General features: G+C 46.9%; 1 protein-coding gene across 1 annotated transcript in view; it reads right to left on the minus strand.

Annotated features, from left to right (window-relative positions):
- Positions 1–12,324: 12,324 nt before the first annotated feature.
- The window catches only part of LOC140532119 (uncharacterized), a 76,123-nt gene continuing 74,488 nt past the window's right edge, over positions 12,325–13,959 (minus strand). The window contains 1 exon segment of the mRNA XM_072650661.1: positions 12,325–12,991. Within this exon segment, the coding sequence (XP_072506762.1) occupies positions 12,821–12,991 (171 nt within the window). The 3' untranslated portion in view covers positions 12,325–12,820.

A 13,959-nucleotide genomic window follows, 5' to 3' on the forward strand; every position in this document is an offset into this window, starting at 1 on the left:
CCAGTGCCTGCTGGATCACAGGAGCAGCAGCAGCTGCTGCTGCTCTTGGTGAGCTCTTGGGCTCCCCTGGTGCCCTGGTGCTTTGTGGGTATGTGTTCCCAAGTCAACCTGGTGCAGTACTCACTTACCTCAGTGTTGAGAGGCTATCGTGTTCTCTCCTGGAGAAGGGCTGGCCAGGACTTCTGGAAGCCTGGTCTAAGCTCCCTCCTGCCTGGAAGTCTGAGCCTGAACCCTGCTGTGGGACCTCCAGCTTCCCTTCAGAGGGGTCCATTTCCTCAGGACATAGCCCACTCCCTTCTTGGGAATTGGCTCTGACTAGCAAAGGGCCTTTTGACATTCATCTGAAATCTGCCTGGACTCCCCTCTGTTTGTAGCAGCTCTGCCCCCTGGGGCCAAGCTGAGCATAGGGCAATCCTTCAGACACCAGAGTACAGCTTTCAGGCACAGGCACCTTCTGTGAACTCTTACCAGGTTCTCTGACTCACTGACTTGAAGGATCATAGATTCAGTCCTGGAAGTGACCTCTACTGCAGACAGTGGAAAGTGGGCTTGGAGTCAGAGCGCTTGCATTCAGATCTAGGGTCTACCATTCATGACCTGGGTGGCCTTGGCATGAAAAATAGCAAATGATGTTTTAAGGTTGGCAGCATTTATCTCACTGGACCTTGTGAAGTCAGTGCTGTTATTATCATCCCCATGATTCAGGTGAGGAAGCTGAGGTAGACAGAACTTAAGTGATTTGCCCAGGGTCACACAGCTAGGAAGTGCCTGAGGTGAGATTTGAACTCTGGTCTTCCCTGACTCCTGGACCAGAATTCTGGCTGTAGTCTACAAGTAGTCATTCTCAAATAAAACTGGTTTGTGCTTGTGCCTTTTCTTTCCTGGTGGCTGGAGGTCAGTGCTTCTCATCCCCTGGCATCACCACTGTCCACTGGAATCCCTGCTGTCCTAAACTTGCTTTCTGACCTTTCTCTATGGCACTAACCAACAGTCTTTCAGCCATCTCCCTACCCATTGCAGTCAGTAGGAAGAGGTTGGACCCATTTCTAGCTCTGCCCTTCATTGGTTGTGTGTCCTTGGGGAGGTCCTTTTCCCTCTCACTTTCTTCCACTGGAAAATGAAGGGATTGGACAAGGGCATTGTAGAGGCCTAGTTGCCTGGGACGCTGGACATTGCCTGCCCTGTCTCCTAAGTCTGGCCTGTCACCTCTCCCATTCACCTGATGACTCTCCTGCCCACTCTGGAAATCCTGGCTCCTTTTAGCTTAGAATGTGGGACATTCTGAGAAGCCTTGGGACCTGGCATGCAACTTGGGCATCTGGCACTCTCGGCTCTTCGCACGTTGCTTGGACTCCGGCCTCTGGCAGAGGTGGGCAGAAGATGTGCACACCATCATTGGTCCATTTCTGGGTTTTTGCCTCCTGCTGCTCTGAAATGGTTGCTTTCTTAAGTGCCACCCTGGGCAGACTCATCCTACTGGTCCTGGGTTTTTAGGTACCACATATTGGAAGGAGTCTAGCCAGAGAGGGAAGCCAGGATTTCCTTAGTCTCCCTGGGTCTCTGTTTCTGACTTCATAAAAAGAGGAGGCTGGATGGACTCTTCTGTGTATGCTCCCTCTGCGACCCTGGACAGTCATTTTTCACTCTCAGTGAGGGGATTGGATTAGGCAGCCCTGAGGTCCCTTTCTGCTCAGACATGCTGGGTTAGTTCTGTCTTGGGAAATAATCTTCCCATCTCGGTCTCCATTGCCTCTGCTGAAGTTTGTTACATGTGTGATTTCTCTGAGCCTCAGTTTCTTCATCTGTAAAATGAGATGACTGGCTGGGCTAACTCTCCTAATTACCAAATCCAATGGCCTTTTCTCCATTTTCATTGTCCTTGACCTCTCTGTGGTCTTTGACACCATTGGTCAGCCTCTTCTCCCTAGGTTTTCTTGGCATTGCCCACTCCTGGTTCTCCTTCTCCTTCTCTGACTGCCCCTTCTCTGTCTCCCTTACTGGACAGTCATCCAGACCACGCCTTCTAACTGTGGGTATCCCAGGGGACTCTCCTAGACACTCTTCTCTCCTTCTGTGTTACTTTACTGGGTTATCTCTTCACCTCCAACTGGACTCAATGATTAACCCTGTGCTGATGAGGCTCACACCTACTGATCCTATTCTAATCTCTCTGCTGACCTTGGATGACCAGATGTCCTGTAGATTAGTCCAGACAACCTCCTTATTCTTTCTGTCAAATCTTGCCCTCTTCCTCCCTTCCCTATTCCTGGGGAGGGCACTGCCATCCTCCCAAGATTCCACCCAGGAGCCTGGCTCCCTCACCCTGAACAGCCAATCAGTTCCTGAGTTCTGTCCTTTCTTCCTTCATGACATCTCTGCTACCGGACCCCTCCTCTTCTCTGACACTACTGGCCCTGGAGAAGGCCCTTGTCACTTCATGCCCAGACCATCACTGATGATTTCCTGCTAGTAGGTCTCTCTACCTCATCTCTTTCCATCCAACCATAGTCAAATTAGCAGAGTCTGCCACCTAGCATTTATTAAGCTTTTGCTATGTGCCAGGCACTGTGCTAAGGGCTAGAGATGCAAAGAAAGGCAAAAAACAAACAGTCCCTGCTCTCCAGAAGCTCCCAGTCTATTTAGGGAGAGAACATGCCATAGTAATGTACAAGCAAGATATGTACAGGGTAAACTAGTGCTGCTCTCAGAGGAAAAGGGGCTAAGATTGAGAGCTGAGAAAAACTTCTTGCAGAAGGTGGGGTGAAGGAATCCAGGTATCCATGAGGTGGCCATGAGGAGGGAGAACATTCCAGGCTGGGGGACGGCCTGTGAGGCAGTCTCTCTGCCATATACAACTCCAAACGTTTCTCTTCCCTATCAGTAGACTCCAGGGACTCCCTGTCCCCTCCAGGAGCACACAGAGAATTCTGTTTGGCCTTCAAAGCCCTTCCTCAGTCAACCCCCTCTTACATCTTCCTGCCACATGCTCTGAGGTCCAGTGACCCCAGCCTACTGGCTGCTCCTCTCATAGAATGCTCCATTCCCCAACACCACCTGAAGTTCTCTGCCCCCTCATCTCCCCTCCCGGTCTCCCACAAGTCCCAGCTGAAATCCCTTCTGATCCCCCTCCATGACTATAATACGACAGAATTCTGCTGATTCTCTCTGCCTTCTCCCATCTATCGCTTGTGTGTATGTGGATGTTGGCACGTTGTCTCCCCATTAGAGTGGAAAGTCCTTGAGGACAGGCAGGGACTGGCTTTTGCTTTTTCATGTATCCCCAGGGCTTGGCACAGTGCCTGGCACACAGTAGGGGCTTAATAAATGCTTATTGCCCTACTGACTCAATGACCTTCAATTTCCAGTATTTTAAGCTCTGATCTTTCCACCCCTATGGATAATTCCAGCTCTAGGTGTTTGTTCTTGTGCTCCTGTGAGTGGATATTTCCCTAGTTCCCTTTCTGCTTTGACCCTGGGGTTCATGTGAAGGAGCAAGATGAACATTTCCCATTTTCAATAAACACAGACAGACAGACAGACACACACACACACACACATCCATATGCACACACATCTCACCATGATCAAGAGTACGGATCGATGCTATGTCCCTGAATTCTTAGGACTATTTCTGTCCATTTCTTCCAGGGACCAGAGGAAATGTACAGAACAATTTTCCACCCACTCCAATGTCTTGATTTGAAATTTCTGGTGGAATCAGGTCCCTTGAGGCTTTGCTTCAAACTGACCAGAGTTGGATGAGGAAGCATCTGATCAGAGGGAGGAGAACACCAGTGGCAACTGTAGAGGCAGTACTCCCTCCCACTCTTCAAACCTAAAGGAATAAAGCCAGCAGGTGGAAGTAGGGCGGCCACTCTGAGGGCTGCTGGGAGGAAGTCAGGAGGGGCAGTCTGGTTCTTAGCCCCAGAAAGGATACTTCAAGATGGATAAATGTTAGCCTCCTTGTGAAAATCAAGGCCAGAAGGTTAGGACAATCTTATGAAATGTCCAGTATGGCCTGAGATCTGGAAAGACAAAGTCAGAACAGTCCCTGGCCTCAGGGGGCTTAAGCTGTAACATGGGAGACAATTGTACACACATATAGACAATAAGTTTCTTCTTGTAGACAGAAGTTGGTGTTTGAGCTTTAGCTTTGACAGAAGGTGGAGATTCTAAGGGGAGGAAATGAGGCAGGAGGGCATTCCAGGCAGCAGGGACAACTGATGGAAATGGGAACTGAAATAATATGACAAGTAGGAGAGCATGGCTAAAACACAGAATGGATGAAAGGGGAGCCATGTATCCCTATCAGATAATAGGCATGAAATGATTGCTGATATCACAGAATCTGGGACATCCAGTCTCGTAATACTGGGACTGATGAAATGAGAATCTCGGAGAATCATGGAACATTCATGTGGACTTGCCCTCAGAGACCAGCTGGGCCAGCCCTCACCTACACATTTCAGGGAGCTTCTCGATGGAATCAGAGACAAAGGCTCTCCACAGTGGGTAGAGAAGTCAAGGGAGACAGGAAATAATGGAGACAAGATGGGAGAGTGAGGGGGCAAAGCTCATTCTTAATGGAGCAATGGAGGAGTGGTGCCATAGAAGACAAAAGAGAGCCACAGGAATAATAAGAATGTGGCTAGAAGAGCTGAGAGTTCCCCTTATTCCCTTCTTTGAAGAGGTGGGGGCAGTGGGTGTGGAACACTGCATATACTGTTGGGTTTGGGTGATGATCCAAAAATTGTTCTTTGATAAGAGGGATGTGTTTTGCTGAGTCATTTTTTCTTTCTTTCTTTTTCTTTTTTTAACATTTTGTTATAAGAGAACTTTCTGCGGAATGGGAGAAAAGGAACTTCAGGTAATGGGGAAAAACGTCAAACAAACAAAGGGTGGAAATGATCCCTTGTGTTTCTAGAAAACTCTCATGTTTGCTCAGGTGCTTTCTCCCAGCAGCTCTGGGAAGCGGGCACAAGATGGATGGATGAATGGTCTCCTCTGACAAATGAGGGGAAGGGAGGTTGAGAGAGGACTGGAATACAGGGTCTTCAGACTCCATGGCCACAAAAGAGAGTCACAGGTGCATTGAGCTTGCCGGTGTTGGCCGCTCCATTGTCCTGGTAAATATTTCACTTGATAAAATTCTTGGGACATTTCCCCAACTGTGTTAGTCCACTTTGAACTGGGTGGGGAAGTGGTGAGCTGCATACCCACAAACCACTAGGGTATGGTGCTAGGGCCTGGCCAAGGCTACAGAGAGAGGATGGCTGGTCCTTGGAGTCGGGGACCTAGTTCTGAGTTCTTACTAGCTGTGTGATGTGGGACAAACCACCTGTAAAATGGCCTGCTCATCTGATGGCCCATGAAGGACTCCTTGATGACCAAGTCTCTCTAGGAATGGGAGCACTGGACTCAGTCTTGAAGCAGGTCAGCAGGTGTGAGACTGAATCTTGGATCTGCCCTTGCCACAATCCTGCTTCGGACACTGTCAGACTCTGGACTTCAGCTGAAGGGGAGCACATAAGCCAACCATCAGGGTGACATTCACCAATGCCAAAGACAGTCCCACACCATCCCACGTGTGATGTCCAAGTTCCCCCATTCTCTCTAGTTTGCTTTCTCCTCCTTTATTCTCCCATGGAGAGGATGAACTCGTCCAACCATGGGCAATGTAATCTGAGGCAGCGTGAAGCTAAGTCAGCTTCAGGGCTGCCTCTTCCTCAACCTAAACATGAGATGCCTAGGGTCCCCTGGGACTTGAATCCAGGCCCTTTGAACCTAAATGGAGTCAGATTCTCACTCTGTACCAGTGTCCCACAAGGAGACCAGAGGAGCTCAGGGAATCGCACCTCTCCCATAAAGGGCAGGACACAATTACAAGGGGGAGGGGGTCAGCTGCAATGCAGAGACACAGGCCCAGGCCTCAGTTAGACTTTCTTGATGTCACTGAGATCATACAGTTCCACACTCTGCCTCAGCAAGCTCCAGGGACTGGATTGGTGATCCCTAGGGACCAGGACTGCAAATTCTGCTCTAGGTCCAGGGACTGTTTCCAGGAAGAATTCCTAGCTGCTGTTGGCCCCAGGCTGGCAGGTATTTTTACCTTAATGAATCCTCCTTCTTTTCTGCCCCTCATAAGACCTGACCATGGGAGCCCTGGCCCTGGCCTGTCCTGGAAGTGTCCTTCCTCATCCTCAGCTGCCATCACCACCGGACAATTCTCTTCCTTCCTCTGGGCCTCAGTTTCCTCATCTATGAAATGGGAAGTTGGACAAGATGATCTCTAAGATCCAGGGTAGAAAAAAGCAAACCTGATCTGTGACCAAGCTGCCTGTGCAAACAAACTCAGTTTCTGGAGAGTAAAATCTTGGAGCTGGGCCTGGAGTCTGGAAGACCTGAGATCAAATCCAACCTCAGATACTTATAAGCTATGTGACCCTGAGCAAGTCATTTAACCTGTCTGCCTCAGTTTTCTGATCTGTAAGATAGAGATAATAATAAGCTATCTCCCAGGGTGGTTGTGAGGATCAACTGTGACAATATTCCTAAAGTGTCTGGCACATAGTAAGCACTATGTAAATATTCATATTGTTATTATCATTGTAGTTGGTAAACAGAAGTCCCAGGTCCAGAGGCTGAGGGATACAGGATCCAGGCTCTGGGCCATTGGCCCCATTTTCCGAGTAATTTCAATTTCAAGCTCTCCCATGTCTTCAGAGCCATCTCCACTATATACTCCATCAATCAACTGTGCCGATGTTATTTCTGGACAGTGCTTCATTATTTTAAGTTGAAATCTGCTTTGTACACACCCAAATGTGTGTGGTCATGGGCACATGTGTGCATTGGTAGGGGTTTATCTCCCCAGTCACTTTCTTTTTGCCATGGAAATGATCCAAAAATTGTTCTTTAATAAGAAGGAAGAGTTCATGGGGGCACCCAGCACAAACGCTGGCATTCTGCAATTACTGTTTGTGAGGAGAGATGGCGATCAAAGGAACGGCAGGGGACATCTCAGGGACACCTCTCAGAGTAGGCAAATTTAAAACATATATTTTTCCTGCACCCGCATTTCCTCACAGCCCCTCCTGCATAATTCATGAGTTTCACCTGAATGTCATTGTTCACTCTGGCATTTGCAGATCCTGGCTCTTTGGAAAACCAATATTCATTGCCGCCCGCCATCTCCCCCTCCTTGAGGCTGAACCCTGAAACAGTCGCACTATTGTTCTGAGCTACTGGAGAGCAAGATACCTCCCATGGGAGGGGGGAAGCTGCAGGTTCCTAAACTAACAAAGGGTGTTTGTAGGGGACCATGGAGTCCTGCCTTTGTTTCCAGAGAGCATCAGCTGGCCTGGCTACTCAGACATTCACCAGCATCAGAGGCCAGAGCTATTTGCTTGGGACCCTGGGTGGCATTCAGACCACCAAGAAGAAGCACAGGGTTTGGAACCAAGGCAATGGAACCAGTTCCTGGCTCTGCTGCATACTGGTCATGTGACCATGAGCAAGTCCCTTCCCCCCAGGACCTTCACCCACTCCTCATGAATGGTGGGAGTGTATTAGATGGGAGGCCATGGGCAGAGGTGTGCAAAGGCTGGCCTATTTCTAATGGATTCTGAGAATCAGAGAATTAGGACCTTGAAAGGATCATCTGACATATCAGAAAGATGCTAGAGAAGACAGCTATCAAGATGGCTGAGACCTCATCTACCACAGAAAGTCACCAAAAATCAGCCAGAACACCATGGGCAGTAGAAGACAGGTAACAGCAGCAGAGCAGGTGCTTTTAGTCAGGCAACAAGGCAGAAAAAAGCCCTCTGGGATGAGCAGAGATGGGCTAGAGACACATATGGTCTTTGGTTGTCTCTGTTTCAAGAGGCAGTGAGTGGAGAGCTCTCCAAGAAAGGACCTATATCGAGGACCTTGGAAGTGACCAGGAACAATGCTGGCAGACCCAGACTGAGGGAACCCAAGTCCTTAGAGCTCTCTCCTGAAACACCTTAGAGGAAGCCAACGTTTCAGAACTCAAAGGTTCAGGGGGACCTCAAACCACAACCAGGACTCCTGGCATAGAAATACCCTGGGAAGAAGAGGTCAGATGAGCAACTGAGGTGACTCAGGTTGGATCCGAACAGAACTGGATTGCACACCCAAAAGCACACCCTATTACAGAGAGCCATGGCAACAGAGAAGCAAACAGAAGACAATGACTGCTGCAAAGAATACTAATAGATCCAGAAGTTCCCCCGAAATCCAGCTCAGAGGGCAAGAGAGACCAACCCCAGAATGACATGAAGAGACTCACAGGAAATGAGGCATTTCCCACAACTATGTGACTCCTTGAAGGACTAAAGCAAGAGACAAAAAACTAAACCAATGACTTAGAAAAAAAGTGGTAAAACTTTATTTGAGCAACAGATTCCCCAAAACTTGGATACATCAAAGAGAAATCAGATATTCCATGAGACAGTAAGAAACAGAATAAAATCAAAAGACTGAAGAAAAACAAGAGAAAATATAAGGCTTTCTAATATACCTCACCTGAAAAATAGGTAAAGGAAAGATCATTTAAATCATTAGATTCAAATCCAGCCTGACTGTGTTCAAGTGAGGAAGCAAGAGAAATATCCATCCTGAGAAGTGATGTTCAAGTCTTTACATCTCAGCTGGAACCATCAAGTGGCCTCCCACTCATGGTCCCACTGATGCCCCCCTTTCTTCTCTCCCCTCTCCCTCTCTCTTCCGACCTTTCCCACTCCCCCCCCCCATGTGTCTCTGTATCTTACTCTGTCTCTCTCTGTGTGTGTGTGTATGTCCCTTGTCCGTTCTTTCCTACCTTTTGCTGGAGACTGTTTATGGCTACAATCCTATGAGCTTCCAGACTTCAGGAGAGTGAGCCCCAGGAGTTCTAGAGCTGAAATCCATGCCAGGATTTGCTAGAAACCACGTGGTGGCAGTGAGCAGCCAAGTCTCAAGCCATAGTCTGGCAGTAGAGATTTGGACTCCTCTATCAGTCGACCTCACTTGGAAGTGAACTTAGGGAGGCCAACGCTATGTCGGGAATGTGCCAGGTCTGAGATCCCCCTCCCAGGATTGAGATGAAGGTCACAAAACAGGCAAAGAACTCCTTAAAAACCATGATTCCAAACCAACCCCCACCCCAAACCAGACACAACATTGCAAGAAAACATCACTTATTATTTCCTGGGCAATTGTTCTCATCGGCCTTTCCTGGGTTTCTGGGATTTGGGGTGGTAGGAATTGAACAATTCTTCTCCCACTCCCATGCCTCCAATGTCTCACTCTCATTGACTGGTGGTCAGGCTCAGGGTTGAGGGGAGGGGCATTTGGGGCTCAGCTTGAGCTGCTTTGCATTCCCTTCTCAGGTTTTTCATCAGTCAATCAATTAATGTTTATTAAGCACCTATGTGCCAGTAACTATACTCAACTCTGAAGATACAAAAAGGAGGTACCTTGCCTTCAAAGTGCTTACAATCTAATGGAGGAGACAAGACAATAAACACAAAATGTTGGAATCAGCTTGTCTTATTTGAATTTTCTTTCCTTCAAACTTGAAGGGTTTTTTCTTTTCTGCTTACAGAATTTGCTCATCACTAGAATCATTCCGTTTAGACCCTCCATGGCTTGGGGTATGAAGCCTCTTTTTCTCCCAGAGGCAATTTGGATTCTTTCAATTGATGCTTTGTTCTCTGAATTCAGATGGAAGTTCTCGGAAGTTTTCTGGTATTATTTCCTGAATTAAGATACTCCAGTTTGGGATTTCACATTCTTCTGTGCTCCATGTGCTCCCTCTGCATGCCCTGTTCTCAGGGTCAGTGGTTTGAGTTTGTAGAGAGAACTGGCATTCTTGGAATTGGCTTCTCCTGCTTACTCTCAACCAGATCACCCTGAGTTGTGTGCATCTTTTCTTACTTCTTTTTGAACTCTTCATTGCAGACTCACTTTCCCCCAATTTGCTCTTCCATAGTCTGCCATTGAAAGCTCAAACCTCTGTGACATGGATTCATTCCTAACTTCCTTACTTATGGGTTTCACTTACCATTTGAACCCTTGGGAACATTTCCATGGTCAGTCTGTGCTGTCTTGAGCTCTAGTAAGAGACTATTAATGAACTAGTTCATTAGGTATTGGATCAGTTTCTTGCTTGTAAGATTTGATAAGAACTTCAAAATGTCTCTGAAGTTTAGTATTGATCCTTCTAATGTTGACTTCTTAGCTTCTATACTAGGTTTTTAAAAATTATTGTTACCATTCATTTTTTACAAATTTGAGCTCCAAATTCTCTCCCAACAGTAAAAGCAAGCAAAGTGGGATTTTTGTTTTCTTTTTGGAGTTCAGTGTCCCAGGCTCATTGAAAACATCTGAAGGCTTAATCTTCTTTGAACCCTGGTAGTTCACATCTGTGCTGAGTTACATAGGTTGTGATGCCTTCTGGTTCTGAGCCTATTTGTTGAAAAATCACATATACAGGGAGGCTGGCATTTTACTTTGGGGGTTTGCTCATGAGAAGGATCTTTTGATTTCCTGGTTGAGACTGAGTAGCCATATGTTCAGAGCCCCCCTGACTACCAGATGTCTGTGCTTCCTCAATCAAGTGATGTATGTAAAATGTATAGCAATATTGCTTTATTTACACAGTTGGAGCCCTGTCTTTGTGCTAATTTCTCTGCTTAATGTGATTAAAAGTAGGATTGTTAACCCCTTTAAAAGCTACCTTTTCTTTAAAAGCAGATCAAAGAACCTGTGGTAGCAGACCATTCCTGGGTGTGTTTGCTACTACAACCACCAACCACCCCTCCCTCATCCCTTGAGAAGGCAAGAGATTTGATATGGATTATACATGTGAAGCCATGCAAAATATAATCCTACAGTAGCCTTGTTGCATAAAAAAGGCAAGAAAAATAAAGTAAAAAAGTTTGCTTCACTTTGCATTCAGAACTCATCAGTTCTCTCTCTGGAGGTGGATAGCATTTTTCCCCACGGCTCCTTTGGAGCTGTCTTGGATCATTACATTGCTGTGAATAACTAAGTCATTCACAGTGGATCATCATATAGCATTGCTGTCACTGTGTACGCTGATCTGGCTCTGTTAACTCTACTTTGCATCAGTCTTCGCAGGTTTTTCTGCTAATCATTTCTTATACCATCACAATCATACACCACAACTTATTCACCCATTCCCCAGTTGATGGGCACTCCCTCACTCTCTAATTCTTTGCCACCACAAAATAACTGCTCAAAATATGTTTGTACACGTGGGTCATTTTCTTTGAACTCTTTGGGATGTAGACCTAGTACTTTTCTCGCTGGGTCAAAGGGCATTATGCTGGGTTTCTAACTGAATTTCCTTCCTCTTCAAACCTTTGTTCCCATCTTCACGACTTTGCAATAGCAGTTCTCATCCCTGGAATGCTCTCTTTTCTAACCTCTGACTCATAGAATTGTCTAAGTGACTTGGGTGGTAGCATGGAAAAATAGAACACTACTTGAGTCAGGAAAACCAGGTAGGAATTCCACCTCCAGCCCTTATTAGCTGCATGACAAATGGGTAAATCACTGAACTTCTCTAAAACTCAGTCTCTTTCTCTGTAAAATGGAAATAATAATACTCCTGGTACTTACCAAGGTTTTGTGAGGATCAATCAACCAACTAATGAGCAATTATTAAGCACTTGCTGTGTTCCAGGCACTGAGGAAAGGAAATACTGTGCTTAAGTGCTGCTCAAACTTTCAAGTGTTATATAAAATCAGTTATTAGGGTTATTGCTCCTCAGCAAATAGCAGAAAACATATAATGCAGAAGTGAAAAGCTATACAGGATGTTTGTGATCATCTGGCCTAAACATCTCATTGTACAGAAGGGAAGGGACTTACTCAAGATCACTCACCCAGTGAATTAATGGCAAAGCCAGGGCTTGAAGCCAGATCTCCTGACTCCCAGACCAAAATTCATTCTATGATACTCTGCTGTGTCTCAGGGAAACAACAATTATCAAGCCCAAAGCAAGTGTTAGAGCCATAAACTATTCAATCTCTGTTCCGTTACTTGGTCTTCACAAGTGCCCAATGGGATGGGAAGATGGGGATGGTGGGTATTCCCAACCTCATTTTGGAGAGGAGGAAGATGAGGGTCAGGGACAAGTTTCTGGCAGGTCTTGTAGGTCTTGAACCTCTGTCTTTCTATATCTACCCTTCACTGAAGTCACTGCAGATCCTGGGCACAAGACAGCTTCCGAGGCAGCCATGGGATTTTTCTGGAGATTAAATATGAAAATACACCAGGAGAACAAACACTAAATCCTTAAGCCATTTAATACTTTTGGTGGTTGGTTTTTTCAAACAGACGGAAAGCTGACATGATTATATTCAGTTCACCAAAAGGGAAATGAACACAATAACATATGGAAGGGCTGCAAATGTGTCCCAATCTTCAAATACATTTTCCAACACAGCTGGCCTTGTGGTGTGAATGGGATGTGAATAGGGAGATAATCCAGCTACCTCAAGAAGGTTCAGATGACATGGCACTTGGGAGAAGACACGATGTCCTACAGATGCATGTAACATCAGAACTGGGAGGAATGTTAGAACATAGAAAGCTAAAATTGAGTGGGGTCCTAGTACATGGAACGTCAGAGCTTGGAGGGCCCTTAAAAGAGGGAACCTAGGACCTAGAACTGAGAACCTCAGAGATGGGAAGGACCATAATAATGGAGCTATAAGGGAGCTCAGGACCACTGAGTCCAAGTATTCCTCAGGTGGCCTATGGTGAGGTCCCATGAGGCACCTGCTAAGAGCTGAAGATATTCTCATAGAAATCAATCATCAGTTCTGTGAACAGGTTGAGAGGTACCAGGGCATTGAGGGACAAGGCTCCATTGGATGGCCAGATTAAGTTCAGCCCAAAGACACAGGCCAGGATGGAGCCTGTCATTTTGTTAAAGATGTACTCCTTGGACACCTGGGAAAGAGCACAAATGAGGTCATGCAGTGCAGGCTGCCTTCCCCCACAGAAATTCACTCCCTCCCAAATCTGTTCAAAATCCACTACCGCCAAGAAGCTGGCCTTGGCCCAGTTCATGCAGGGTGGAGCATGCTTGGTGCAGTCTCTACTCCCCCTTTAGGTTGGAAGCTCCTTGTGGACAGGCCTGGACTGAACTGGGTGAGTGGCATCACTTTGCTAAGACAAAGGCCTTGCACAGCACACTTCTTACTCTGAGTGCTTACCTAGAATCCCTACCGTGGACCTAGTCAGCTGGGAAGGCTCAAACCCCCAGAATATGTGCCAGGCCAGCAATGCTGAAGAGAGAGGCCATGGTGGCAGGCAAAGGAAAGGGGAAGAGGAGGAGAGGGAAAGGGAGGGAATAGAGCACTGGAAAAGGAATGGAGAGACAGAAAGATGCCTTGCACATGATAGGAGACGCAAAGGTGAATTGTGGGAGACCTAAGAGACAGACAGAGAGTAAGGAGAGAAGGAGGGCAGAAAGGGATGGGGAAGAAAGAAGAGGTAGATGAGGAGTGAAAAGGCAAGAAGAGAAGAGGAAAGTGGGAGGGAGAATGAGAGAGGGCTGGGGAAGGCAGGGAAAGCTCAGCGTTCCTTCCCCAGAGAAATTATTGCTGAGTTCCTGCTAAGGGATGGGGTGGGATGGTGGGTGAGGCAGGGATGGAGAGAGACTAAAGAAGTCTTTATCTCCTTATCTCTCTCTCTTCTCTCTCTCCTTCTTCTCTCTCTCCCCCATCTCTCCCCTTCTCCCTTCTCTCGCTCTTTCTCCCTTTCTCCTGTCTGTCTCTCTGTCTCTGTGTCTCTTTGTCTCTGTGTCTCTCTCCCTCCCTGCTTCCCTCCCCCCTCTCCCCTTCTCTCTTCTCTCTGTTTCTCTTCTCTCCCTCTCCCTTCTCAATTTCTCTCTCCCTTCCTCCTTCCCCCTCATA

The sequence above is a fragment of the Notamacropus eugenii genome, chromosome 3 (genome assembly GCF_028372415.1).
Source record: "Notamacropus eugenii isolate mMacEug1 chromosome 3, mMacEug1.pri_v2, whole genome shotgun sequence".
Lineage (NCBI taxonomy): Eukaryota > Metazoa > Chordata > Mammalia > Diprotodontia > Macropodidae > Notamacropus > Notamacropus eugenii.